Source organism: Piliocolobus tephrosceles, chromosome 21 (assembly GCF_002776525.5).
Source record: "Piliocolobus tephrosceles isolate RC106 chromosome 21, ASM277652v3, whole genome shotgun sequence".
NCBI classification, from domain to species: Eukaryota; Metazoa; Chordata; class Mammalia; order Primates; family Cercopithecidae; genus Piliocolobus; species Piliocolobus tephrosceles.
Genome location: NC_045454.1, coordinates 8,246,902 through 8,272,207, shown reverse-complemented (window position 1 = coordinate 8,272,207; position 25,306 = coordinate 8,246,902). Strand labels below are relative to the sequence as shown.

General features: G+C 56.7%; 2 protein-coding genes across 3 annotated transcripts; one reads left to right on the top strand and one right to left on the bottom strand.

The window, feature by feature from the left end:
- The first annotated feature begins 2,507 nt into the window (after positions 1–2,507).
- AP2A1 (adaptor related protein complex 2 subunit alpha 1) lies at positions 2,508–17,810 on the top strand. 2 transcript variants are annotated; one of them, XM_026448388.1, is made up of 19 exons: positions 2,508–2,701; positions 3,409–3,510; positions 6,553–6,661; positions 9,693–9,843; positions 10,218–10,386; positions 10,517–10,654; positions 10,930–11,112; positions 11,955–12,052; positions 12,384–12,615; positions 12,711–12,878; positions 12,971–13,131; positions 13,932–13,988; positions 14,096–14,178; positions 14,287–14,376; positions 16,154–16,277; positions 16,363–16,479; positions 16,574–16,643; positions 16,821–16,955; positions 17,376–17,810. In XM_026448388.1, exons 1-19 carry the CDS (start codon positions 2,579–2,581, stop codon positions 17,451–17,453), a joined length of 2,388 nt encoding a protein of 795 aa, XP_026304173.1. In that variant the 5' UTR covers positions 2,508–2,578; the 3' UTR covers positions 17,454–17,810. The 2 variants fall into 2 exon arrangements, with proteins under 2 accessions (XP_026304173.1, XP_026304174.1); XM_026448389.1 differs by lacking the exons at positions 16,154–16,277; positions 16,363–16,479; positions 16,574–16,643; positions 16,821–16,955; positions 17,376–17,810 and adding an exon at positions 16,019–16,122 and having other exon boundaries at positions 14,287–14,427.
- Positions 17,562–24,041, bottom strand: FUZ (fuzzy planar cell polarity protein). Its single transcript, XM_023182297.2, has 11 exons — positions 23,708–24,041; positions 23,328–23,449; positions 22,964–23,048; positions 22,317–22,385; positions 22,049–22,153; positions 20,428–20,625; positions 20,212–20,307; positions 19,772–19,878; positions 19,629–19,693; positions 19,475–19,549; positions 17,562–18,070 (listed from the first exon to the last, which is right to left on the bottom strand). The coding sequence occupies exons 1-11, from the start codon at positions 23,816–23,818 to the stop codon at positions 17,847–17,849; spliced, it is 1,257 nt and encodes a 418-aa protein (XP_023038065.1). The 5' UTR covers positions 23,819–24,041; the 3' UTR covers positions 17,562–17,846.
- Positions 24,042–25,306: the final 1,265 nt, after the last annotated feature.

The following is a 25,306-nucleotide window of genomic DNA, read 5'->3' as shown; positions in this document are numbered from 1 at the left end:
CGGCTCACTGCAACCTCAAGCGATTCTCTTGCCCCAGCCTCCTGAGTAGCTGGGATTACAGGCACATGCCACCATACCCTGCTAATTTTTGTATTTTTAAGAGAGATGGGGTTTCACCATGTTGGCCAGGCTGGTCTCAAACTCCTGACCTCAGGTGATCCACCGCCTCAGTGTCCCAAAAGTGCTCGGATTATAGGCATGAGCCACCGCGCCTGGCCTTCTTCTTTTTTTTTTTTTTGTGGAGATGGGGTTTCACCATGTTGGCCAGGCCAGTCTCAAACGCCTAGCCTCAAGTGATCCACCTGCCTCAGCCTCCCAAAGTGTTGGGATTATAGGCATAAGCCACCATGCCTGGCCCACAGTCTTATTTCTTTGTCCCCAAAGTTGACAAGGCTCTTCATTTTCCTGAAGGGGAAACAGCCCATTAGAGAGGGTCAGTGGCTTACCCCAAAGTGCGCCCCACAGTCACAACCTCAGGCAGGTGTGTCTGACCCCAGAAGGTGCTCCCTTGGGGATCTTCTTCTAGAACAATGTCATGCTCCATGCTCTTCGCTGTGCTGGGAGCTGGGTTACGGTTGGGGCCTGGAGTCAGCCCTCTGAGATGGGCTGCCCGCTGCCTGCCAGGTTCTGTGCCAGACAAGTACAAGTGCCTACACTGCTTTCCTGTGGCTGCTGTGATGAATTACCACAAGCACAGCAGTGTCAAACACTGGTTCTGGACGTCAGAAGTCCAACATCCATCTCGTGGGCAGGGCTGGTCCCTTCCCAGGGCCCTAGAGGAGAGGCCATGTCCTTGCCTTCTCCAGCTCCTAGAGGCCGCCTGCTTTCCTTGGCTCGTGGCCCCTTCCCCCATCCCCAAAGGCAGCGGTGTGGCATCTTCTCTCCTGCCTGACCTCTGTTCCATCCTCACATCATCTCTCTCTGACTCTGAACTGTATCTTTCCCTTATAAGGACCCTGTGATGACATCGGGTCCACCTGGATCACCCGGGAGCCTCTCTCTATCTCATGATACTTAACTTCATCATATCTGCAAAGTACCCCCACCCCTTTTTTTTGTTTGGAGACAGGGTCTTGCTCTACCACCTACCCAGGCTGCAGCCTTCACCTCCCAGGCTCAAGCGATCCTCCCACGTCAGCCTGCCAAATAGCTGGGTCTCCAGGCATGCGCCACCACGCTTGGCTAATTCTCGTATTTCTAGTGGAGATGGGGGTCTCACCATGTTGCCCAGGCTGGTCTCGAACTCCTGGGCTCAAGTGATCCTCCCGCCTCAGCCTCAAAGTGCTGGGATTACAGGCGTGAGCCACCCTAACCCTCAGAACCTGTGAATGTGATCCCTTGGATTCAAAAGGGCCTTGCAAAGTCTGTTCCCTCACAACACACAGAGGGACACTTCAAACACCTATCAAAAACACACCCATTTCCTGTTTGCTGTGGAGAGAAGATAAACGAGTGAATCCATCCAGAGACCTGTGGGAGTACTGGACAGGCTGAAGGGGTCGGGGGGTAGCTGTTCCTGCTGTCACATTAATGTCACGCTGATTCTCTGCTCACCACCTACAGCGGCTTCCATCCCCTAATCGGTAAAAAACCAAGTCCTCACTGCAGCCCACAAGGCTCTGCAGGGTCTGGCCCTATGTTCCCTCCCTGTCCTATCTGCAGCCTCTTGCCCCATGGTTCAGGCCGCAGCCTGCAGGCCTCCGCAGCCCTCAGGTCTCCTCGCTGCTCCTCCTATGCGCAGGCTCCGCCTTCCTGATGGCCTTGGCACAGGCTGTCCCCTCTGCCTGGGACGTTCTGTTGCAGAGGATTTTCAGTCTTTCCTCATTAAGTTACTCTGTTTTGTTTATTTTTAATGTTTTTATTTATTTAGAGACAGATCTAACTCTGTTGCCCAAGCTAGAGGGAGTGCAGTGGCACACTCGGGGCGCACTGCAGCCTCGACCTCCCAGGCTCAAGCAGTCCTCCCACCTCACCCTCCCAAGTAGCTAGGATTACAAGCCTGCGCCACCACAGCCAGCTAATTTTTGTATTTTTGAAGACACTGGGTCTCACTGTTGTCCAGGCTGGTCTTGAACTTATGGCTTCAAGTGATCCTCCCACCTTGGCCTCCCAAAGAGCTGGGATTACAGGCATGAGCCACCATGCCCAGCCCTGACAGTATTTGATGTATGTGTTTTCGTGGTGCTGTCTGACATGTAAGCCCTGTGAGGACAAGTGTTTGGACCACTTTGTTCGCCACTCTATCCACAGTGCCCACAGCACTGCCTGGTACCCCATGGGCACCCAGTAGGTGCTTGGCGAATGAATGAAGGTGCAGAGTCAGGCTTGACATGTGCCTGAGCCCTGCCAGGAACCTCATGAGGTTACTGAGATGCAATCATTTTGCAGATGAAGACACTGAGTTCTGGTGGGCCGTGAGGGCAGCGCCAGATTAGATCCTGTGGTAGCCTGGCTCTCTGTCCTTCTCGCTGGCCTTGCACACCCTTCCTGGGAGGAACAGGAGAGGAGGGGAGGTGTGCAGGGCTGGGGTCACTGACTCTGCTTCCCCTGCCCCACATGGTGTCCCCACAGGGACAGCATGGACAGCGTCAAGCAGAGTGCGGCCCTGTGCCTCCTGCGACTCTACAAGGCCTCGCCTGACCTGGTGCCCATGGGCGAGTGGACGGCACGTGTGGTACACCTGCTCAATGACCAGCACATGGTGAGCCCTCTGCCCTCACGCCTCCTGGATGCCCGGGGCTCCACCTCAGCCCTGACCCCCCGGATGCCCGGGGCTACCCCCTCGGCTCTGACCCCCTGGCTGCCTGGGGCTCCCCCTTCGGCTCCGACCCCCTGGATGCCTGGGGCTCCCCGCTTGGCCCTGACGTTCACCAGGCACCAGAAACCATGATCCAGTGTCCCTGGTACTCATTACCTGCCCAAGTGTCCAGAAACCCTCCCATCCCCATCTCTGACACTCACCTGGCTGGCTAGGGATCCTGTCCAGTGACCCCCCCACACCCCTCACCAACCACCCAGCCCCTTAGAAAATCCCACTCTCTGTTTCTGATACCCGGAGATTCCCCCAACAGCGCCCATCACCTGCCCATCGGCACAGAAACCTTGACCCCCGTCCCACTCACCATAGTCTCAACTCTCTAGAGTCCCACCCCTTCACTGCTCCTTACCCAGCTGCCTGGCGTCCTGCCAGGGACACCCCACACACCCAGGTCAGTGCTGGTCATGGTGCCCGAGGCCCCGTGGCCTCCTCACCCCACCCCTGAAGCACGCACAGTGACACGTGTGCACACCCCTAAACCCCATCCTCCCAACTGCACACACAGCCCGACCTTGTCCCGCTCCTGAGCCTCTGCTCTGAGGTGCCCGCCTCCCCCAGGGGCCTGACTTGTCTCTCCTCTGCCCCTGCAGGGCGTGGTCACGGCTGCTGTCAGCCTCATCACCTGTCTCTGCAAGAAGAACCCAGACGACTTCAAGACGTGCATCTCCCTGGCTGTGTCGCGCCTCAGCCGGGTGGGTGTGGCCTAGATGCTGGCTGCAGGAGGTGGCCTTGGCATCCCTGTGCCCTCTGACACCCCCAGGTCCCCACTCTCCCTGAGGGGCAGCCCAACCCAAGGTTTACAAACTCAAGCTCTGAGCTGGATTCATCCTGGCTCGGCCTCTTCCTGGCTGGGTGGCCCCGGACAAGTGGCTTCACCTCCCTGGCCTCAGCTGCCCCCTGTGTTCAGTGGGGTTAATACCAGTGTCCGCCTGGAGGCACAGAGCGCTGTGGATAAAGTGCTCAGAACAGGGCCTCGCAGGCCGAGCACCCTGGGAGCCAGAGCTGCCCCCTGACCTCCTCCCTCTCCCGCTCCTCTCTCTGTCTCCCGCCTTCCCTCTTCTGGCTTTGCCTCCCGCCTCTGTCTTTGCTGTGCAGCCTCTCGCTCCTGCCTGGCGTCCCTCTCCCACCTTTGCTCCTGTCCTGCCTAGGAACATCCCCTGAGGCCTCATGCATGCCAGGCTCCATGTGGGGTGACACCAGGGACACAGATGACTCAGAAACCAAGCTCTGCACTTAAGGAGCTCCCTGTCCTGCTTGCAGGGAGGTGACTCGGTCACCGATTGTCAGAAAAGGGGTGACTTGCGCTATAATGGAGGTAGGACAGGGCACCCGTAGGAGGCACTTAACCCAGGCTGGGAGTCCACGAAGGCTTCCTGGGGGCGGTGAAGTCTTCCCTGAATTGAGACTTGGAGTACACATGCATGTCTCCTGGGTGGGTAGAGAGAGGCCTGGATTCACAGGCAAAGAGAAGAACACACCAGCTCACGCATCTACTCATTATTTCTCAGGGTTTTTTTGTTTTGTTTTTTTAAGAGACAGGGTCTCACTGTCACCCAGGCTGGAGTGCAGTAGTGCAACCATGGTTCATTGCAGCCTCTGGCTCCTAGGCTCAAGCGATCTCTCGCCTCAGCCTCCCGAGTAGCTGGGACTGCAGGTGGCTAATTTTTTTTTTCTTTTTTTCTTTTTTTCTGAGATGGAGTCTCACTCTGTCGCCCAGCCTGGACTGCAGTGGCGCTTTCTTGGCTCACTGCAAGCTCTGCCTCCCGGGTTCATGCCATTTTCCTGCCTCAGCCTCCCGAGTAGCTGGGACTACAGGTGCCTGCCACCGCGCCTGGCTAATGTTTTGTATTTTCTTTTCTTTTCTTTTATTTATTTATTTTTTTAGAGACGGAGTCTCACTCTGTCACCAGGCTGGAGTGCAGTGGTGCGAACTCGGCTCACCGCAACCTCTGCCTGCTGTGTTCAAGTGATTCTCCTGCCTTAGCCTCCCGAGTAGCTGGGACTACAGGCATGCACCACCACGCTCAGCTAATTTTTGTATTTTTAGCAGAGACGGGGTTTCACCATGTTGGCCAGGATGGTCTCGATCTCTTGACCTCGTGATCCGCCCACCTTGGCCTCCCAAAGTGCTGGGATTATAGGCGTGAGCCACCGCCCCCGGCCACTAATTTTTGTATTTTTTGTGGAGATCGGTTTTGCTTTGTTGTCCACACTGGTCTCAAACTCCTGGCTTCAAGTGATCCTCCCGCCTCAGCTTCCCAAAGTGCTGGGATTACAGGTGTGAGCCACTGTGCTCAGCCTCAGTCACTGTTTCATCCATTCATCACATGTCTGAATGCTGCAGTGTGCCAGGATGACAGTGAGGCAGGAACACAGACCAGCACAGAGGTGGGCCAGAGCTTCCTGGAGAAGGGCTTTGCAAGGTTGAATAGGAGTTTGCAATGAGGAAAAAAAGTCACATGATCTTTCCTTTTTTTTTTTTTTTTGAGATGGAGTTTCGCTCTTATTGCCCAGGCTGGAGTACAATGGCACGATCTTGGCTCATTGCAACCTCCGCTTCCCGCAGTTCTCCTGCCTCAGACTCCCAAGTAGCTGGGATTACAGGCATGTGCCACCATGCTGGCTAATTTTGTATTTTTAGTAAAGATGGGGTTTCACCATGTTGGTCAGGCTGGTCTCTGGCCTCTGGTGATCTGCCCACCTTGGCCTCCCAAAGTGCTGGGATTACAGGTGTGAACCACCGTGCCTGGCCCAGTCTTTCTTTTTCTTTCTTTTTTTTTATTTGAGACAGAATTTTACTCTATTGCCTGGGCTGGAGTGCAGCGGCACCATATTGGCTCACTGCAACGTCTGCTTTCCAGGTTCAAGGAATTTTCCTGCCTCAGCCTCCCAAGTAGCTGGGGTTACAGGCATGCACCACCATACTCCGCTAATTTTTATATTTTTAGTAGAGATGGGGTTTCGCCATGTTGGTCAGGTTTGTCTTGAAATCCTGATCTCAGGTGATCCACCCCGCTTGGTCTCCCAAAGTGCTGGGATTACAGGCGTGAGCCACTGCGCCTGGCCATGATCTTTCAATCTTTCACTAATTCCCTGCCTCTTCCCTGAACCTCTTCCTATCTGACCTTGTGTTAGGCCTAAGGACCCAGAAAAGGGTCAGACCCAATCCCTGCCCTTGAGTAGCTTTGAACCTTGTAGGGGGACTACAGGAAACAGCCTCCGGGAGCCGGCGTGCTGTGTGCTCTGATGGAGGAAGCCTGGGGAATGGGAGGCTCAGAGCCTCCCATGTGAGGAGGGGGCCCTGGGACTGTCACACAGAAGGGAACCAGCAGAGACCTTTCCTGCCCACCACGTACCAGCATTACTTGGAAAGATCAACCAGCCAGGCTTAGTCCTAGTTTTGCCCCCATACTGTGTGCCTGACCCTTCCTCGCTCCCTTCCCAGAGCCTCAGATTCCTGCTTCATAAAACCATCACATTGGCTGGGCATGGTGGCTCATGCCTGTAACCCTAGGACATTGGGGGGCTGAGGTGGGAGGATTGCTTGAGGCCATGAGTTCTAGACCCACCTGGGCAACATAGTGAGACCCTGTCTCTACAAAAAAACCCACTAACAAAACTGTTAACACTGACAGCACTGCCCTTGGAAGGCACCATTTGCTCCACCCTGGCATGTGAGCCCACGTGCCCCTCCCACCCCAGCCCCCAACCTATTCCTTGCTCTTTCCCCGCAGATTGTCTCCTCAGCCTCCACCGACCTCCAGGACTATACCTACTACTTCGTCCCAGCGCCCTGGCTCTCGGTGAAGCTCCTGCGGCTGCTGCAGTGCTACCCGCCTCCAGGTAACGAACGCCACGCACTCCCCAACCCGGGGTGGCCTGCTGCTGGCATCTGGGGGCCTCCAGCTCCACAGCGCGCCAGGTGGGACTGGAGGGTCTGGGTCAGGATTTCTCAGAAGCTGGGGCGGTTCCTCTGTCCCCTGTTACGTGGCTGCAGTGGGGATGGCAAGCGGGCAGCCCGAGGCCCAGTGCCTACCCTGTGTGGCATCATCGATCAGCCTCATCGCTGAGGTCCCTGCTACCCGGGCTCTCGTTCCAGCCCTGTCACTAGGGGCTGTTACTGCGCCTGTTTTATAGATGAGGAATCTGAGACTGGGAGAGGGAGCTCCTGGCCCAGGGTCACCCACCCGGTCAGTGGGTGATTCCAGGCTGTGCTGTCTGAATTACCATAGCCCTGTTAGGGGTTTTCACATCTGGTGGGAACCTTCCCTTACCGCTCCGGTCCCAATAAGCCAGTGTGTATGAAGCTGCTGTAGTGAGCCAGGCACTGTGCAGGGGAGCACCTGCACCTGCCGAACAGAGCTGGCAAGGAGGAACAGCCAGTGTGATATGCACACAGGGAAACTGAGGCTTGAAGGTGCGACATCACCGTTCTAGGCATTGAGTAAACGGCAGTCAGCCCCCAGACTCTCTGCTAGAAACCCCTCCCTCTGCCACTGAGCTCCCCTGGGCTTCTGTCGCCTTGGCTGACTGACTTCATGGAGCAGTTTCTTGGGACCCTGTGCTGAGGGGCTTGCCACACAGTAGGTGCTAATGCACCAGTTCCCTCCATTCAGCCAGCATGCCCAGCACCTGCCAGGGGCCAGGGCCGATGTACGCCACCGAATCTCTGGGTGTGCATGCCTGTCTGTTCATGCCTGCATGTGTGTGCGCGTTCGTCTGTGTGTGTCGATACCTGTCCGTGTGCATGCGCGTCTGCGTGCATCCCCCTGTATGTGGATGTGTCATTGTGTGTGCGTGTCTGTGTCTATATGTGGCAGTGTGTTCATGGTATCTCTGTGTCCCTCTATGTGTGTACATGTGTATCAGTGTGTGCATCTACATGTGTACCTGTCTGTGCACGCAAGTGGGTGTGTACATGAGTGTAGACACCTGTCTGCATGCCTGTGTATGCGTGTCTCAATGCTTGGCAGCATGCATTGTGTCCGTGCACGTCCCTCTGCACATGGCATGTGTGTGCACACTCTATAACTGAGTGATTTTGAGGTGACACCAGAGGCCCATCTTGTGTGAAGCCAGTGATGAACTCTGTTGTGTGACCCTGGGGACATGTCTTCCTTCGCTGGGCCTCTTTTTCATCCTGTCAAGAAGGGCTTAGGTCATGCTCTAAGCCCACGTCCACCCCAGAAGGCCCAGTTGGTAATTCTGTGGTACACCCAGGGCAGGCACCTCACCCACTCCAACCCTCTGTGGTGTAGGAACTGCAGATACAGCCTTGTCTTGAGGCTGGGCCTGAGGACACACCAACCCTGTGTCACCTCCTTTTCAGCAAATGGTAGTGGGCTACTGCCAATTTGTTTCCAAGTCATTTTTTTTTCACATGCATTGTGAAAAGTTTCCCAACATCCACATAAGTAGAGAGATCTCATTACTTAGACTTCACATTTTGCCACGTATGCGTGCTCTTGTTTTCTTTTCTTCTGAAATATTTAAAAGTAAATTACATACATCATGATGTTTTGCTTTTAAATATGTTGTTCTGGGCCAGGCACAGCGGCTCATACCTGTAATCCCAGCAATTTGGGAGGCCGAGGCAGGAGGATCACTTGAGCTCAGGAGTTTGAGACCAGTCTGGCCAATATGGCGAAACCCCATCTCTACAAAAAAATACAAAAAATTGGCCAGGTGTGGTGGTGCATGACTGTAGTCCCAGCTACTCAGGAGGCTGAGATGGGAGGATCGATTGAACCCGGGAGGCGGAGGTTGCAGTGAGCCAAGATTGCGCCACTGCACTCCAGCTTGGGTGACAGAGTGAGACTCTGTCTCAAAAAAAAAAAAAAAAACAGAATATATATCACAGTACAGTCTAGGATCACATATTCAATTGGATTCTGTCAGGTTTAGTGGCTCACACTGTAATCCCGGCACTTTGGGAGACTGAGGCAGAAGGATCGCTTGAGCCCAGGAGTTTGAGATCAGTCTGGGCGACATAGTTGCCCTGTTTACAAAAACAGGATTTAAATTGGATTCTGTCTTTGTTATTTCTCGTAGTCTGGACTAGCCCCCACACCTGTTTCTGGAGAAACCAGGAGATGCCATTGCCATGTGTCCCATGGTGGCGACTGGCCTCATTGCTGCCTTGTGGTGTCTTTTAGCTTGTTCTTCTATCTGGTGAATTTTCCTGTAGATTTGCGGCAGCATTTTTTGCTGGAACACTTGACAGCTCTTGTATACACTTGAAAAGACGTCACATTCTGGGAAATGTAGTGATTGGTGTTCCTGTGAGCTTCTGGCTGGCATCTGTCAGTGGTAGAGAGCTCTGGGGGGTGAGGGGGCGCCTGGTTGAGCCTTGTCTCCTTTGACCTCCCAGCTCTAGGCCCAGAGGATGTCACCAAGTGTGCCTGCAGTGGTCTCTTGCTGAACGGACACTTGGGTGGGTGGCTGGTGCATTTTTGTCAGGGGCTGCTCGGCACTCACACCAGTCCTTGGGAAGGCCTGGGTTTGGGGGCATCTCTTGGGAAGGTTCCTGGAGCTTCTTTTGCTCAGTGAGAAACCTGAGGAGCCTCAGAGCTGCAGATGAGGAAACTGAGGCTCACATGGGTGCCACCTCTTGCCCGAGAGGATCAGAGCAGGAGGAGAGCCCAGGACTGGGGATAGATCCTGTGTCTCCAGAGGTGCCTGGTCTCACCTCCTCTGCTGGGCTGGGAAGAGGTTGACGGAGCAGAGACCCTGGCCCTGAGCTGCAGAATTCTCAGGGTCAGAGGTACCCCGAGCTCCTCCCTTGGAAGACAGGAGCTGGGGCATGGCCATCACCCCAGCTGGTTTGCCAGGTGGACAGGACACTCAGCCAGGTGCGTCCCCTTCATTTCCCCAGAGGATGCAGCTGTGAAGGGGCGGCTGGTGGAATGTCTGGAGACTGTGCTCAACAAGGCCCAGGAGCCCCCCAAATCCAAGAAGGTGCAGCACTCCAACGCCAAGAACGCCATCCTCTTCGAGACCATCAGCCTCATCATCCACTATGACAGGTGCCCACCTGGGCCCACCAGGGCCTGATGCCCGGGGTCAGGAAAGAGGGGCGTGGAGGCCCGGACTCCTGGGTCCGAGGCAAAGGGCAGGGAATCCTGACTTTTAGGTAGGGTAGTAGGAGGATGGGGCTGTGAAGTGTCACCTGTGAGGTTGGTGCTGGGGCGCTTCCTGGGGGCAGAATTGCTGGGTATCTTTCTCTGGGCTCAAAGGCCCAGCTGTCTGGGTCACTGGAGGTGCAGGACTGCAATGTAGGGCCGGCAAGGTTAAGACCTGGATCCTTGGCGGCTGTGAGGTGGGTCAGCTGGGGCCCAAGTCCTCCACCTCCTCCTGTCAGTTTCTCTCACTGTCACTTTCTTGTGGCCCCTGTGGGCAGTGAGCCCAACCTCCTGGTGCGGGCCTGCAACCAGCTGGGCCAGTTCCTGCAGCACCGGGAGACCAACCTGCGCTACCTGGCCCTGGAGAGCATGTGCACGCTGGCCAGTTCTGAGTTCTCCCACGAAGCCGTCAAGACGCACATTGACACCGTCATCAATGCCCTCAAGGTGTGACCCCTTGGAGCCCACTTGGGCCTGCCACCCCCCTCAGAAAGACCAGAGGCTCAGAGGCCCTTGGGTGGCCAACCCTGTGCCAACAGAGTCTAAAACACACCTGGGTCCTGCTCTCCACCCTCAGACGGAGCGGGACGTCAGCGTGCGGCAGCGGGCAGCTGACCTCCTCTACGCCATGTGTGACCGGAGCAATGCCAAGCAGATCGTGTCAGAGATGCTGCGGTACCTGGAGACAGCCGACTATGCCATCCGCGAGGAGATCGTGAGTGCTGTGGGGTGCGGGCTGGACTTGTGGGTCTGAGGGAGGGGGTGACTGGGGGCTTGGACTCTTGGGTCTGAGGGAAGAGGGGCTGGAGCCTGGATACCTGGATCTGAGGGAGAGGTGGCTGGTGGCCTGGATTCCTGGGTCTGAGGGAGGAGGGGCTGGGGCCTGGACTCCTCAGTCCCCAGATGGGGGCAGTGGTGAGCCCAGAGCCAGGTGAGTGAAAGCCCGGCTCAGGCTGCGGGCACTCTGTCTCTCACACGCTCCGGCGGCAGGTCCTGAAGGTGGCCATCCTGGCTGAGAAGTACGCCGTGGACTACAGCTGGTATGTGGACACCATCCTCAACCTCATCCGCATTGCGGGCGACTACGTGAGTGAGGAGGTGTGGTACCGTGTGCTACAGATCGTCACCAACCGTGATGACGTCCAGGGCTATGCCGCCAAGACGGTCTTTGAGGTCAGCATTCCTGACCCTGACCCCCATGACCCCACGACAGGACCCAGAGGCAGAGCAAGGACGGCCGGGGCTGTGGGGCCTGCCAGCCCCTGACCACCCTCCTCCTGCACCGCTGTGACCTCAAAGTGGGGCCTCTGCCTCTCTGGGCCAACCCAGGACACCCAGGGCTCTAGGTCCCTCCCACCCTCCTGATGTGAGGAGTTCCCAGGCCATGGGCCTGGGGAGCCCGGTGTGCAGTCCCAGCCCCCAGATCTCGGTAGTTTCCCTGTTTCCCTCTGCCCCAGGAAAGGGACCCTGCACAGCCCTGGTTGGTTTTTTTTTTTTTTTTGGTTTGTTAGTTTGTTTTTTGGAGACGGAGTCTCACTCTGTCGCCCAGGCTGGATTGGGGAGTGAGTGCCTTGGCGTGATCTTGGCTTGCTGCGACCTCCGCCTCGCGGCGTCGAACCATTCTCCTGCCTCAGCCTCCCCAGTAGCTGGTACTACAGGCGCGTGTACTACAGGCACCACACCCAGCTAATTTGTTTGTATTTTTAATAGAGATGGGGTTTCACCATGTTGCCCAGGCTGGTTTCAAACTCCTGAACTCGGGCAGTCTGCCCGCTTCAGCCTCCCAAAATGCTAGGATTACAGGCATGAGCCACCACGCCCGGCTCACAGCCCTGTTTTACTGCCTGTGTGAGCTCGGGCTGGTCACTCAACCTTTTTGTGCCTCAGTTTACCACGTATAACCCCACCCGCAGCAGAGCTTTGAGGGTTCCACCAGTCAGGAGGTGGTTGCACCCAGTGCTCCCGGAGAGCGCGCTCATTCTTGTCCTCTCCACACCCTTCCCCGCCCCCTCCAGGCGCTCCAGGCCCCCGCCTGTCATGAGAACATGGTGAAGGTTGGCGGCTACATCCTTGGGGAGTTTGGGAACCTGATTGCTGGGGACCCCCGCTCCAGGTGAGGGAGCCTCAGCCTGCAGGGGGAACACTACACGCTTCTGAGGGATCCAGGGCTTGAGGGATCCCCAGGGGTCTCAGGGTAGGCGGTGATGGGCTCCCATCCTCTCAGCCTCCACCCCAACCCACCTAGCAGGGTAAGAGAGGACCTCAGTCCCAGGATCGTGGACAGAGCGTGACTGTGGCCCCTGCCTGGTGCCTGGGGAGGGCCACTCCTCTCCAGCAGCCTGGGGTCCTGGGACAGGTCCATCCCAGGGAGGGGCGCCTCTCGAGGGGGTTTCTGGGAGAGGGCAGTGGAGCCTGGCCCCGCTGACACCCACTCCCGCGCACAGCCCCCCAGTGCAGTTCTCCCTGCTCCACTCCAAGTTCCACCTGTGCAGCGTGGCGACGCGGGCGCTGCTGCTGTCCACCTACATCAAGTTCATCAACCTCTTCCCCGAGACCAAGGCCACCATCCAGGCCGTGCTGCGGGCCGGCTCCCAGCTGCGCAATGCTGATGTGGAGCTGCAGCAGCGAGCCGTGGAGTACCTCACCCTCAGCTCGGTGGCCAGCACCGACGTCCTGGTCAGAGCCCTGCCCCTCCCCGCCCCCAGCACACCCCCTTCTCGCTCTCCCCTCCTCCTGACCCAAACTGACCTTCCCCACCCCGACCGCGCCAGGCCACAGTGCTGGAGGAGATGCCGCCCTTCCCCGAGCGCGAGTCGTCCATCCTGGCCAAGCTGAAACGCAAGAAAGGGCCAGGGGCCGGCAGCGCCCTGGATGATGGCCGGAGGGACCCAAGCAGCAACGATATCAACGGGGGCGTAGAGCCCACCCCCAGCACTGTGGTGAGTCCCCTGGGGTGGGCCCTGCCAGGGTGCGTGGGGCTGGGTCCTGCCAGGGTGCCACCTGTCCTCACCGTGACCTGCGCTTCCTACAGTCGACGCCCTCGCCCTCCGCCGACCTCCTGGGGCTGCGGGCAGCCCCTCCCCCGGCAGCACCCCCAGCTTCTGCAGGGGCAGGGAACCTCCTGGTGGACGTCTTCGATGGCCCGGCCGCCCAGCCCAGCCTGGGGCCCACCCCCGAGGAGGCCTTCCTTAGGTAGCACCCCCTGGGCCCGGGCCCCTTCTCACAGCCACCCCCAGGGCTGTCCCTTCTTGGCCTCTGCCTGCATTTTCCCTGAGCCCCTCCCCAGCCCCCTACTCGCTCCTCTCTCCATCCCGATGCCTTTGCCAGCCCTGGCTGCTGCCTCCCCTGCCCCATCCTCCCTGCTCACACCCTCCCTCTGCCACTCTGGACTCCGCCGACACTGGCCACCCTTCGTTGTCTCCTTTCCTGTCACCGTTTCTCAGCCTGCTCTTCCTTTTCTCCTTCTCTCCTTCCCTTCTCCCTCTCTGTCTCTCTCTCTCTTCCCGGCCCTCTTGCTGCCCATCTGGGATTGGCTGCCACGCCTGTCTTCTCTTGTCTGCTCTGGGATTGGATGGCCCAGCGAGCTGGAGCCGCCTGCCCCCGAGAGCCCCATGGCTTTGCTGGCTGACCCAGCTCCAGCTGCTGAGTAAGGGGTGGCCTGGGGTGGGAGGTCGCGGGGGGCAGACTCGGGTGTCCCCAGGGAGAGTTAGGGGACTGGGAGCTCTTGTCAACGGGTTCCTGATGAGCAGCAGAGGCGGGGACTTTGAGGAAAGGGAAACTTGGTGCCTGCCAATGTGGGCGCACGGACCAGGGTTCCATTCCCATTGGAGGCCACTGCTGAATGGATGTGAGGTTCCTCGAAGCTCTGTGAGGGGTCTGGCTATGTGGTTCTGGGGTTCTGTCCTTAGGGTTTGTTCTCACACTCAGTCGCTCTGGGTCTTCGCCCCTCCCCACCAAGTCCCTTCCCATCTCACTCTGCTCCCTGCCTCCAGCCCAGGTCCTGAAGACATCGGCCCTCCCATTCCGGAAGCCGATGAATTGCTGAATAAGTGAGTCCTGGGAGAGGTGGGGGAGGGGAATGGGGACAGGTGCAGAACCTAGGTCAGGTGCAGACAGGCACCCCCGTCATCCTGCGCCCCCTGCCACTCCCACCCAGGTTTGTGTGTAAGAACAACGGGGTTCTGTTCGAGAACCAGCTGCTGCAGATCGGAGTCAAGTCAGAGTTCCGGCAGAACCTAGGTGTGTCCCAGGGGACTGTGGGAATGGGTGGGAGGGAGACCTTGGGTTGGGCCTGGGGAAGGTGTCAGAGGGACTCAGATGGAGCTCTGCCTCCCCCACCTACTGCAGGCCGTATGTATCTCTTCTATGGCAACAAGACCTCGGTGCAGTTCCAGAATTTCTCACCCACTGTGGTCCACCCCGGAGACCTCCAGACTCATATCCTCTCAGGCCCGGCCCAGCCTCCTGCCTCCAGGCCTGCCTCTCCAGGTCGGCCTTCCTCATCGTGGGGAAGCGGGCTGACCCAGGTCCACACTTCTCTTTAGCCCCTCTTGGGCACGCAGTTACTTCTCTGAGATTCAGTGTCTGCATCTGTAAGATGGGGGTGGGGTTCCTTCCCCCAGGACAGGAGATGACAGTGAAGTGGTGTGTGGGAGGCATTACTTCCGGAACTCACCTACTCCAGGCCTCAGTTTGTCCCTATCTGGCACCTTCCGTGTCCTGCCATCCTCCACTGGGCTCCATGTCATGATGCCAGCACCTCCTGCACTCAGAAGCCAGGCCTGCAGGTCCAGACGCAGGGCCTCCTCCTGTATGACCTAGGCTGAGTCACTTTGCCTCTCTGGGCCTTCCTGTCCCCACCGTGAAGTGTATGTAGACCCTCCTCTTCCTCATAGGGTTACTGTGAAGATCAGAGTATCTGGAAAACCCTGGAAGGGTGGCTGGAGGTATCAGTACCCCCTGTTTCTTCTCTGGGCCTCCATTTCCACATTCATGAAATTCGAAAAGCTCGACCCCAAAACTCCTTCCGGCGAGGCGTGGGGGCTCATGCCTGTAATCCCAGCACTGGGAGGCTGAGGCCAGCAGATCATTTGAGGTCAGGAGTTCAAGACCAGCCTTGCCAACATGGTGAAATCCCATCTCCACTAAAAATACAAAAATTAGCTGGGTGGTAGTGGTGCGTGCCTATAATCCCAGCTACTCAGGAGGCTGAGACAGGAGAATCGCTTGAGCCTGGGAGGTGGTGGTTGTGGTGAGCCGAGATTGTACCACTGCACTCCATTCTGGGCAACAGAGTGAGACCCTGTCTCAAAAAAATCAGAAACAAAATTACGTCTTCCATAATTTCCAGAGGCTTGTGCAGGCAGCTCCGTGGAGGCAGTGGCAAGAGAACATGAGACCCAGGCCTTCCCAGTGGGCTACTGACACGGATGCAGATGACGATAACACTAATTGCTACCATCTTTGTGTACTTACCATGTACCAGGCACACAGACAAGTACTTGTAATGGATTTTTTTTTTAAATAGTGATGAGGCCTCACTGTGTTGCCCAGGCTTGTCTCAAACCCTTGGGCTCAGTGATCCTTCCCACCTTGGCCTCCCAAAGTGCTGGATTACAGGTGTGAGCCACCACACCCGGCTGGATTATTTCATCACCTCCTGAGGACATTCTACACATGTCCTTTTGTTGAGACAGGGCCTCACTCACCCAATCGGGAGTGCAGTGGCACGAACACTGCTCACTGCAACCTCGATCTTCTGGGCTCAAGGCAACCTCCTGCCTCAGCCTTCCAAGTAGCTGGGAGTACAGGTGCACATCACCACACCTGGCTAATTTTTTTTGTAGAGATGGAGTCTTGCCATGTTGCCCAATCTTACACATGTCCAGAGGCTTAGAGAGGTTAAGTGGCTGCCCACAGCCACTCAGGTGGTTAAGAGATGGGATTCAAACCGAAGTCAGCCTCCAGAGCTAATACTATTAGGTCTCAGTGCGGTGTGACATTGTGGGAGGCCAAAGGAGGCACCTAAGGGGCGCCTCAGAGGTTTCCATAGCATGAACTTTGTAGTTGAACCTTGTAGGACTGAGTCCAGGATTGCACCATGGGGTCCCTCAAAGACCTGCAGGCGGGAGCTGCCGGCAGCTCTGGGGTTCCTGACCCAGACCTCCCAGGGGCCCGCCTCCTCTGTCTGGCTTCCTTGACCGCTGGCGGGCACAGCTGGCTGTGCAGACCAAGCGCGTGGCTGCGCAGGTGGATGGTGGCGCGCAGGTGCAGCAGGTGCTCAATATCGAGTGTCTGCGGGACTTCCTGACGCCCCCGCTGCTGTCCGTGCGCTTCCGGTAAGTGAGGTGCGGCGCGGCCGGTGGGCGGGGCCTCCGGGGCGAGGGGCGGGGCCTTAACGGAGCCTACCCCTCACCCCACCAGGTATGGTGGCGCCCCCCAGGCTCTCACCCTGAAGCTCCCAGTGACCATCAACAAGTTCTTCCAGCCCACAGAGATGGCGGCCCAGGATTTCTTCCAGCGCTGGAAGCAGCTGAGCCTGTGAGGGGTGGGGAGGGGGCGGAGCCAAAGCCGCGCCTCCGGGTGGGCGGGTCGGGCCATCCAGGTCCCTGACTTGAACCTTCCCGGTCCCCAGCCCTCAACAGGAGGCGCAGAAAATCTTCAAAGCCAACCACCCCATGGACGCAGAAGTTACTAAGGCCAAGGTGAGAGACCGCGGGCGTGTTTGCCGGCCTAGCTCCGCTTTGCTTCTCTGAGCCTCTGTTTTCCCATCTGTAAAGTGGGGCCAATTCCCATCCCCAAAGGTTTTTGGGATCTGGGATGCCACTGTGTGGTAACTAACAGCTCTGGCACTCTCTGACGGCGGCCCCCCTCCCTCGCAGCTTCTGGGGTTTGGCTCTGCTCTCCTGGACAATGTGGACCCCAACCCTGAGAACTTCGTGGGGGCGGGGATCATCCAGACTAAAGCCCTGCAGGTGGGCTGTCTGCTCCGGCTGGAGCCCAACGCCCAGGCCCAGGTGAGTGCTGCTGTGGGAAGCCTGAGGTCGGCAGGAAGGCCACCTGTCATCTCTGCACCCACTCTTCCTGCCTCACTGTTCAATTCACGTCCCCACTTTGACCCTCCTCCTCTCGCATCTCTTTGTCCACTTTTCCTCCTCTTTATCCATCAATCTTCTCTCCTGTCTCCAACCTCTGGTCTTCCTGTCCTCTTCCTGTCCCTCCCTGATTTCTACCTTTCCTTATCGTTTCCACCTTTCTCTCCTCATTTATAATTTCCCTCCTTTCTGGCTCCTCTGTTGATTTCATTCTTACATTCTTCTCTCCTGTGTCTTGTATCACTTTTCTGGCCTCTTTATCCTTCTTTCTATATCTCTTGTGTCCCCACTTCCCTGGGCTCCCTATCTCCTCTGAGTTCTGCCCCCAATGCCCCCACCCAGATGTATCGGCTGACCCTGCGCACCAGCAAGGAGCCCGTCTCCCGTCACCTGTGTGAGCTGCTGGCACAGCAGTTCTGAGCCCTGGACTCTGCCCCCGGGGATGTGGCCGGCACTGGGCAGCCCCTTGGACTGAGGCAGCTTTGGTGGATGGGGGACCTCCACTGGTGACAGAGAAGACGCCAGGGGTTGGGGGATGCCTGGGACCTTCCTCCGGCCTTTTGTATTTTTATTTTTGTTCATCTGCTGCTGTTTACATTCTGGGGGGTTAGGGGGAGCCCCCTCCCTTCCTTCCCCCCTCCCAAGCACAGAGGGGAGAGGGGCCAGGGAAGTGGATGCCTCCTCCCCTCCCACCCCACCCTGTCGTAGCCCCTCCTACCCCCTCCCCATCCAGGGGCTATGTATTATTGTGAGCGAATAAACAGAGAGACGCTAACACCCGCATGTCTGTGTCCATCACCCACTGCTAGGTAGTCAAAGAAGTGGGGTGAGGGCATGCAGTGTGTGGGTGGCCAGGCTTCGTAGCCCATGGCTGGGACTCTGGGGAGACAGCAGCAGCAGCAGCCGCCGAACCCCCAGCTGCAGGGCCACCAGACGCACTCCTTTGCCTGGTTCCTCAGTTCCCAACACCAGGTAGCAGGCTCTGGGCAGCTGGGCCTGGTAGACCTCACGTTCTGTCTTCTCTGGTGGCCCTGGCTCTGGGGAAAGAACAGGGGGCACTGAGGTGACAAGTAGCATGCTAACCTTTGGAAGCCACACCACATCCTGGGCCCAAGTTCTGAACGCGTAGCATCTCTGAGCACAGGTTTTGGGAGCCTCCTGCCAGGGCAGGGCCTCGGGGCTCTAGCTGGCTGTCAGCAACTTGAAGACTGTGATGCTCTCACTCAGCTCACCCTCTTCCTCTTTCTCATCCTTGGCCCCCATTTTCCTGGGGAAACTGCAGCTGCAGGCAATCCTCTTAGCAATACACATGGCAAACACGGCAGAAACACAGGAGCCCACCCACCGCACTGCATGAGGCGGGTGGAGGGAGGCAGGCAGGGGCCAGGGAGAGATGGAGTTGCACAGCTAAGAAGGGGTGCAGCCCCCCAGATGGAGCTCTTGACCACTGTGCTGCATTCATCCGGGCTTCACTGGGGTCATAGCGCCATCCCAGGTCCTTCCCTTTGTCTCTCTGGGCCTTTATGGGTTCTACAATTTTTCCTTTCTAACCCAGCATCTGTGAAAACCTCCCCCATCCCCTAAGCCTATCAGCAAAGTCTGTGCTTTCGGCAGTAGTGCAGAGTGCTGGACTGTGTGGATGTGGGAGCCAGATCCCCTGTGTTTGAATACGGCTGTGCCACTCATGAGCTGAGCCTCAGTTTCCTCATCTGTAATATGGGAATGATAAGGTAACAGGATAGTCCTCGCTTGTGAGGATAAAGTGATTTCATTCTTTCATTACATGTAAAGGCACTGGGAAGAGGTGAGGTCTCAGTGTTAACTATTGTTTTGTTTTTTTGTTTTTTGTTTTTTCTTGAGACAGAGTCTCGCTCTGTCACCCAGGCTGGAGTGCAGTGGCCGGATCTCAGCTCACTGCAAGCTCCGCCTCCCGGGTTTACACCATTCTCCTGCCTCAGCCTCCCAAGTAGCTAGGACTACAGGCGCCCGCCACCTCGCCCGGCTAGTTTTTTGTATTTTTTTTTTTTTTTAGTGGAGACAGGTTTCACTATTTTAGCCAGGATGGTCTCGATCTCCTGACCTCATGATCCGCCCATCTCGGCCTCCCAAAGTGCTGGGATTACAGGCTTGAGCCACCGCACCCGGCCAACTATTGTTAACTATGATCTAGGAGGTTCTGAAGCCAGGCAGGGACCTCCCTTCCCTCCTGGAAAAGGCTACTGGAGCTCCTGTGTTGCTGCCGTGTTTGCCATGTGTGTTGCTAAGAGGATCGCCCTTCCCATCTGCATCAATTCTCAGATCTCAAGGAAAACCACAGCCCTCTGCCCCAGTGCATGCTGGGTTCCTCCGGTTCCTCCAATCCCACCTCCTACTCCCACTTTGCGTGACCAGAGACTCAGTGTCCCCGCCTGCGCAGTGGGAGCACCGTGCCTGCCGCTGACCTGGTGGGAAGTGCGTGGAGGTGACCAGGGTATAGAAGTTTCGGAGGAGGCGCCGGCGCTGTTCTGGTGAAGGCTCTGCTGGGAGGAAAAGGCGGTGATGCAGAGCCCCTCCCCGGCCCACGCTCCTCCTGCCCCTGCCCCTGTCCTCAGTCACCTTTATCCCCCAAGGGCTCCACGGTGAAGAGGCAGCGTTTCAGTTCCAGGTGGAGGAGCAGCAGCCTGTGGGAAAGGGAAGGGAATGTCATGGCTGGGGAAGAGGACATGACCCCCAACCCACTCCCTCCATCCGAGCCCTACCCGAGGATGTCTGTGTGAAGGGGGAAGCCACTGGGCAGCGCTCGGGGTCCCAGCGGCAGACAGGCCCGCAACGGGTCCAGCAGTGGCTGCCAGCAGCGCTCCAGAAGCTGCAGGGGGCGTGGTCATTGGGACATGGTCATGGGAAGGCGGGGCCGGCGGGGGAGTGCACGATGAGGCCGTGGTCAATCGGGAGGGGCGGGGCCTACGAGAACAGTGGAGGGCGGAGGGCAGAAGGGACCAGGGAAGGGGCGAGGCCTGGGAGGACAGAGAAAGCGCGGGAGTGGCCGATCTTGCGGGGAAGGTGAATGACTGGAGCGACTGGAGCGCAGTCCAGAAGAGGTGGGGCTGGGCAAAGAAGCCGCTGGCAGGGCAGGGTGGTGGGGAAGGGCCCTGCAGGTACAGGGTGTCCTAAGGGGGAAAGCGGGACGGCGCGGGTTCACCTGTGGATACAACTGGCTGAGGGGTGGGGTTGGCCCGCAGAGTAGACACAGCTCCAGGCTCGGCAGCAGTGTCAGGGTCAGGAGCCGGTGTGGGACCTGAAGCAGGGCACAGGCTGGGGCTGACCGCGGCCCAGCCCCTTTCCATCGCAGATCCCGCTTCCTAGCGACTCGGCCCCCAGGTCACATCCCTCTGTTCCGTCCGCCCCACCCACTCACCGTGGGGCTCCCGTGTGGCAGGTACACCGGGTAGTCGCGAGCGGTCTGAGGCGGCAGGGACCCCACCAGCCAGGGGAGCAGCACGGCCTCCGGCGTCCCTAGCCGCCACCAACCTTCCGTTGCTGCCAACACCCGGCCTGACACCACCAGGCTGACGAATGCCGTGCCCGCGGCCTCAGCGAACCCGGAGAGGGCTTCCTGGGTAAGGGAGGCAGGAGGACTGGGAGTCAGCAGAAAGTTGTGGGGGGTGGCAGCGACTTCCCAGGTGGGCAGGGAATGGGGAGAAACCCACAGCCAGCCCCAAGCTCGTGGAGTGGCCATGCTCCTGCGTCTCACCCTCTCTGAGCCTCAGTTCCTTCACCTTCATACGAAGTCACATCCCCAACTCACACTGTGAAGTCTGATTACACACCTAGCCTGAGTGTGCGAACTGAAGCTAATGATGTAACCACAGCAGCTACTGTTCCTCGAGGCCTGCTACATGCTGAGTAGGCACCGTCAGCAATGTAGAGAAGCCAAGTCACCTGCTGAGAGTCACACTGCTGGGAGGCGCCCGCACCAGGCAACTCAGCAAGAGCAGTGTTTAAGTAGGGGTAGCTAGAGATCTGAGAGGCGGGAGGAAGAGCAGGTACCAAGGTTGGAAAGTTGTTGGGATCTCTGGGGTCTGTGAGGCAGCTGGGTGGAGGCAGATTGTGGATTTAGCAACAGGTTAGGGGGTGCCACGTGCCACAGGCCTTCAAACACCAGGCTGAGGAGCTGGGACCTTGTCCTGGGGGAGGTGGAGGCTAGGAGGGCGGTGAGCAGGAAAGGGGCAGGGCCAGCTCTGGATATAGTAGGATTCTTGTGGTGGACGGGTGTGATGGCTCACACCTGTCATCTGAGCAGTATGGGAGGCTGAGGGGGGAGAACTGGTTGAGCCCAGGAGTTTGAGACCAGCCTGGGCAACTTAGTGGACACCCATCCCCAACCCCAGTCCCTCTCTTAAAAAAAAAAATTAGCTAAATGTGGTGACGCGTGCCTATAGTGTCAGCTACTGGGGAGGCTGAGATGAGAGGATCACTTGAATCCAGGAGTTCAAGGCTGCAGTGAGCTATGACTGAGCCACTGCGCTCTAGCCTGGATGACAGAGTGAGACCCTGTCTCAGAAAAGAAAGATGGCCCAGGTGCAGTGGCTCACGCCTGTCATCCCAGCACTGTGGGAGGCCAAGGCAGGTGTTAGAAGTTTGAGACCAGCTTGGCCAACATGGCAAAATCCCATCTCTACTAAAAATACAATAAATTAGCCGGGCGTAGGGGTGGGTGCCTGTAATCCCAGCTACTCCAGAAGCTGAGGCAGAAGAATTGCTTGAACCCAAGAGGCAGAGGCTGCAGTGAGCTGAGATCGTGCCACTGCACTCCAACCCGGGCAACAAGAGTAAAACTACGTCTCAAATAAAAAGAGAGAAAGGAAAGAAAAAAGAAAAGAAAAACAATTAAAAGAGAAAAGATTCTTCTGGGACCAGGTGGGGATAGGACTGGAAGCTGAGAGGATAGGAGGAGGTTGGGACAATGGTCCAGAAGAAAGAGGATGAGGACTGAGCCAGGGCCAGCGGAACAGGTATTTCTATAGCATCCCCAGTACCTGCAAGAGGGACCCCTCTGGAGGAATCACACAGTCCACACACTGGGTCAGGTCCCCGATGAGCTCCGAGTCCCCTAGGAAGCTGTCGATGAGGCAGTAGCTGGCCTAGGAGAATAAGAAGGGAACAGCCTAGCATTCAGGTGGGCCCAGGGTCAGACAACCAAGAACCTGTGGGACCAGGCTGCCCCAGGGGCTGCTGGGAACTGCAGTTCCCAAATGGCAGTGCCCAGGTATCCTAACTTCCCACCTTCATGCCCTGCAACCTCACCCTCAAGTCCTTCTTCAGTCTCTCCACATTGCGGATATTGGTCAGTTCTTCAAGTCCCACAAGAAGGACCTAGGAGAACCATATAGGAGAGGCTGGGCCCTGGGCAACTAGTTCTAAGAGAGGAGGGGCTGGGACTCAAACTCCTGGGTCTAAAGGAAGAGGAGGCTAGGACTCCCACTTCTGGGTCTGGGGACTGGGGGGTCAAGATTCCTGGGTTCTGGCTGGGCCGGACGCAGTGGCTCATGCCTGTAATTCCAGCACTTTTGGAGGCCAACGTGGGTGGATCACTTGAGGTCAGGAGTTTGAGAACAGCCTGGCCAACAAGGTGAAACCCTGTCTCTACAAAAAATACAAAAATTAGCTGGGCATGGTGGCGCGTGCCTGTAATCCCAGCTACTTGGGAAGCTGAGGCATGAGAATCGCTTGAACCTGGGAGGCGGAAGTTGCAGTGAGCCAAGATCATGCCACTGCACTCCAGCCTGGGCAACAGAGCGAGGCTCCGTCTCAAAAGAAAAAAAAAAAAAAAAAAAAGATTCCTGGGTTCTGAGTGAGGAAGTGTTGGTGGTCTGGACTCCTAGGTCTGAGGGAGAAGGATGCTGAGATCTCAGATTCTGGTTTGGGGAGAAAAGAGGACTGGTGAGTCTCACCATGGCTCCAAACACCATTTGGAGTAGTCTCTCCAGCCTCAGCTCAGAGATGCCCACCTCAGATGACAGAACAATGAGGGTGATGCTGTGGAATGGAAGTGAGAAGAATGAGTCAAGGCCTTAGGAATCAGGAAGGGGTATGTTGGAATCTGCCCATCGATTCCAGAACACCAGATACATCCTCCCTCAGCCCAACCTTCCTTTCTTATAGAAAACATCAGGGATCAAGGAGGGTAACTGGCTTGCTAAAGATCCCACAGCCAAATTAACAGCTGGTTTTAGAGAGCTGGAAGGCCTCCGAGGTCATCTTCAACAGGGACTATCACCCAGGCCCTGTCCCTGTCCCACGTTCCCTCCTGGGGACCTGTCATGGAAGCTTTTCCACACCACAGTCGTGTTCTCGGTCCTCGCAGAGCTCAGCTGCACCTCCAGATTCTGCCCAAACATATGGACTCCATTGAGGGAACCGATGACAGAGAACGGGAGCTAAGGAGGGGTTAGGGACATCAGACAGGAGCACCACCCCATCCCCTCCTCCTTAGGACCTAAGCGTGCCAGCTCCCAGCCCCATCCTCTTTCCATATACCCTGGCAGTGCCTCTTTGGGGAACCAGGCTTATTGGTGCATTGCCTCCTCGGTCCTACAAACTCAACACTGAAACCTCCCCAGCCCCTACTGCCCTGAAGACCCAGAGTCAAAACACCGAACGCCCTTGGGTTTAGATACAGGCGTCCAAGGCCCCACCTGCTGACGGGCCGGGGCGCCGCCGCGACTGCTCCTGCAGAACAGGGGGACCCCGCTGGACGCCGCGAGGCACAGCAGATGAACGGTGCCGCCCGTCCCCTCCTCCCCCATTTAGGACTCCCACCGCGGTCCCCCACGTGGGGACTGTCAGTGCCGGTCTTGGAGCATGCCAGTAATCACAGTAACTCGGCCTGTGGTCCGGAGCCGCCAGAGGGCGAGATGGGGAGCTGATTGGAAGAGGATTAATTTCCCGCCTTCTTCACCCAACTCAAACAGACCCTCAAACCCTATTCAGGCACCTCCCCCAAGCCTATTAGGTTCTCTTCCGCCCCAGCCGGAAGTCATGGTGCCCCTAACAAAGATGGCGGCTAATTGGCAAAGCTTTCTTGCTTCTTGGAGGAGGTAAGGAGAACCAAGAGGCCGGATTGAAGATGATGACTGCGCCAAGGCCTTGCCTAGCCACCATCCTGTAGGCTTTGATGATTTACACTCTAAACGGGAAAAACAGTTGTGCCCCGATCAAAGATTGCGACGATCCCAAAGCGTTGCCTCGCAACCACATTCCCTCTAGGTTGTTATAGTAATAAACAACGTGCCCTACTCGAAGATGGCGACCGTGGCTGGGCGTTGCCAAGCAACCACCATTCAGCCAGATTTCCATTCCAAAGCTGTAAACAGCTGTGCCCTGCTCAAAGATGGCGGCACGTCGAAGTCCGAGCACCCTCCTTGGGCGAAATCGAGAAAAACACCGTCTCCCCCCAACATTCGAGGGTGGTTGAGTCCAGCGATCGTTGCCTAGTAACCACCAAAAAAAAAAAAAAAAAATGGTTGTTTTTATTATTGGAAAAAAGAAAACAAGGAAATCCTTTGTTGTCCAGAATAATAAAAATAACATCATTTCTGTAATGAACTTATACATGGTAGCATACTATGTAAAATGTGAAAATATCCCTTCCCGAATTTTTTCCTAAAATACAGTTAAACGTAGAATATTCATACGTTTTCACAAATATGATCAATATACTAACATTTCCACACTTTCTTTTTCCCCATGTTTATAAGTCTATTTCATCTTAATAATGTATTTTTATAATCTAGTTTGTGGATGTAACAAATTGATTTGACCAATTACATGTTGAACTCCTCCAGACTAGTCAACTAGTACTGGACAGCATTTTATTGACTTTTTAAAATGCCCTTATGAATATTTTTATTATTTTATACAGGCAGTATTTACTTGTAATAATAAATGTATTTATGATTCATTTTGCCCTTCCTCTTCCTTCTTGCAGATCAGCCCATCTTTCTTTCTTTCTTTCTTTTTTTTTTGAGACGGAGTCTTGCTCTGTCGCCCGGGCTGGAGTGCAATGGCCGGATCTCAGCTCACTGCAAGCTCCGCCTCCCGGGTTTACGCCATTCTCCTGCCTCAGCCTCCCGAGTAGCTGGGACTACAGGCGCCCACCACCTCGCCCGGCTAGTTTTTTGTATTTTTTAGTAGAGACGGGGTTTCACCGTGTTAGCCAGGATGGTCTCGATCTCCTGACCTCGTGATCCGCCCGTCTCGGCCTCCCAAAGTGCTGGGATTACAGGCTGGAGCCA

What these genes read in the sequence shown, in the direction of transcription:
- AP2A1 (XM_026448388.1), top strand. Translation starts at nt 2,579, where the DNA reads ATGGACAGCGTCAAGCAGAGTGCGGCCCTGTGCCTCCTGCGACTCTAC. An exon ending in ATGCCATCCGCGAGGAGATC is followed by an intron (nt 10,655 to 10,929) that starts GTGAGTGCTGTG and finishes CTCCGGCGGCAG; the next exon opens with GTCCTGAAGGTGGCCATCCT. An exon ending in TGGCCAGCACCGACGTCCTG is followed by an intron (nt 12,616 to 12,710) that starts GTCAGAGCCCTG and finishes CGACCGCGCCAG; the next exon opens with GCCACAGTGCTGGAGGAGAT.
- FUZ (XM_023182297.2), bottom strand. Translation starts at nt 23,818, where the DNA reads ATGGGGGAGGAGGGGACGGGCGGCACCGTTCATCTGCTGTGCCTCGCG. An exon ending in CTTCACACAGACATCCTCGG is followed by an intron (nt 19,694 to 19,771) that starts GTAGGGCTCGGA and finishes CCTTTCCCACAG; the next exon opens with GCTGCTGCTCCTCCACCTGG. An exon ending in CTCCACGCACTTCCCACCAG is followed by an intron (nt 18,071 to 19,474) that starts GTCAGCGGCAGG and finishes TTCTTTCCCCAG; the next exon opens with AGCCAGGGCCACCAGAGAAG.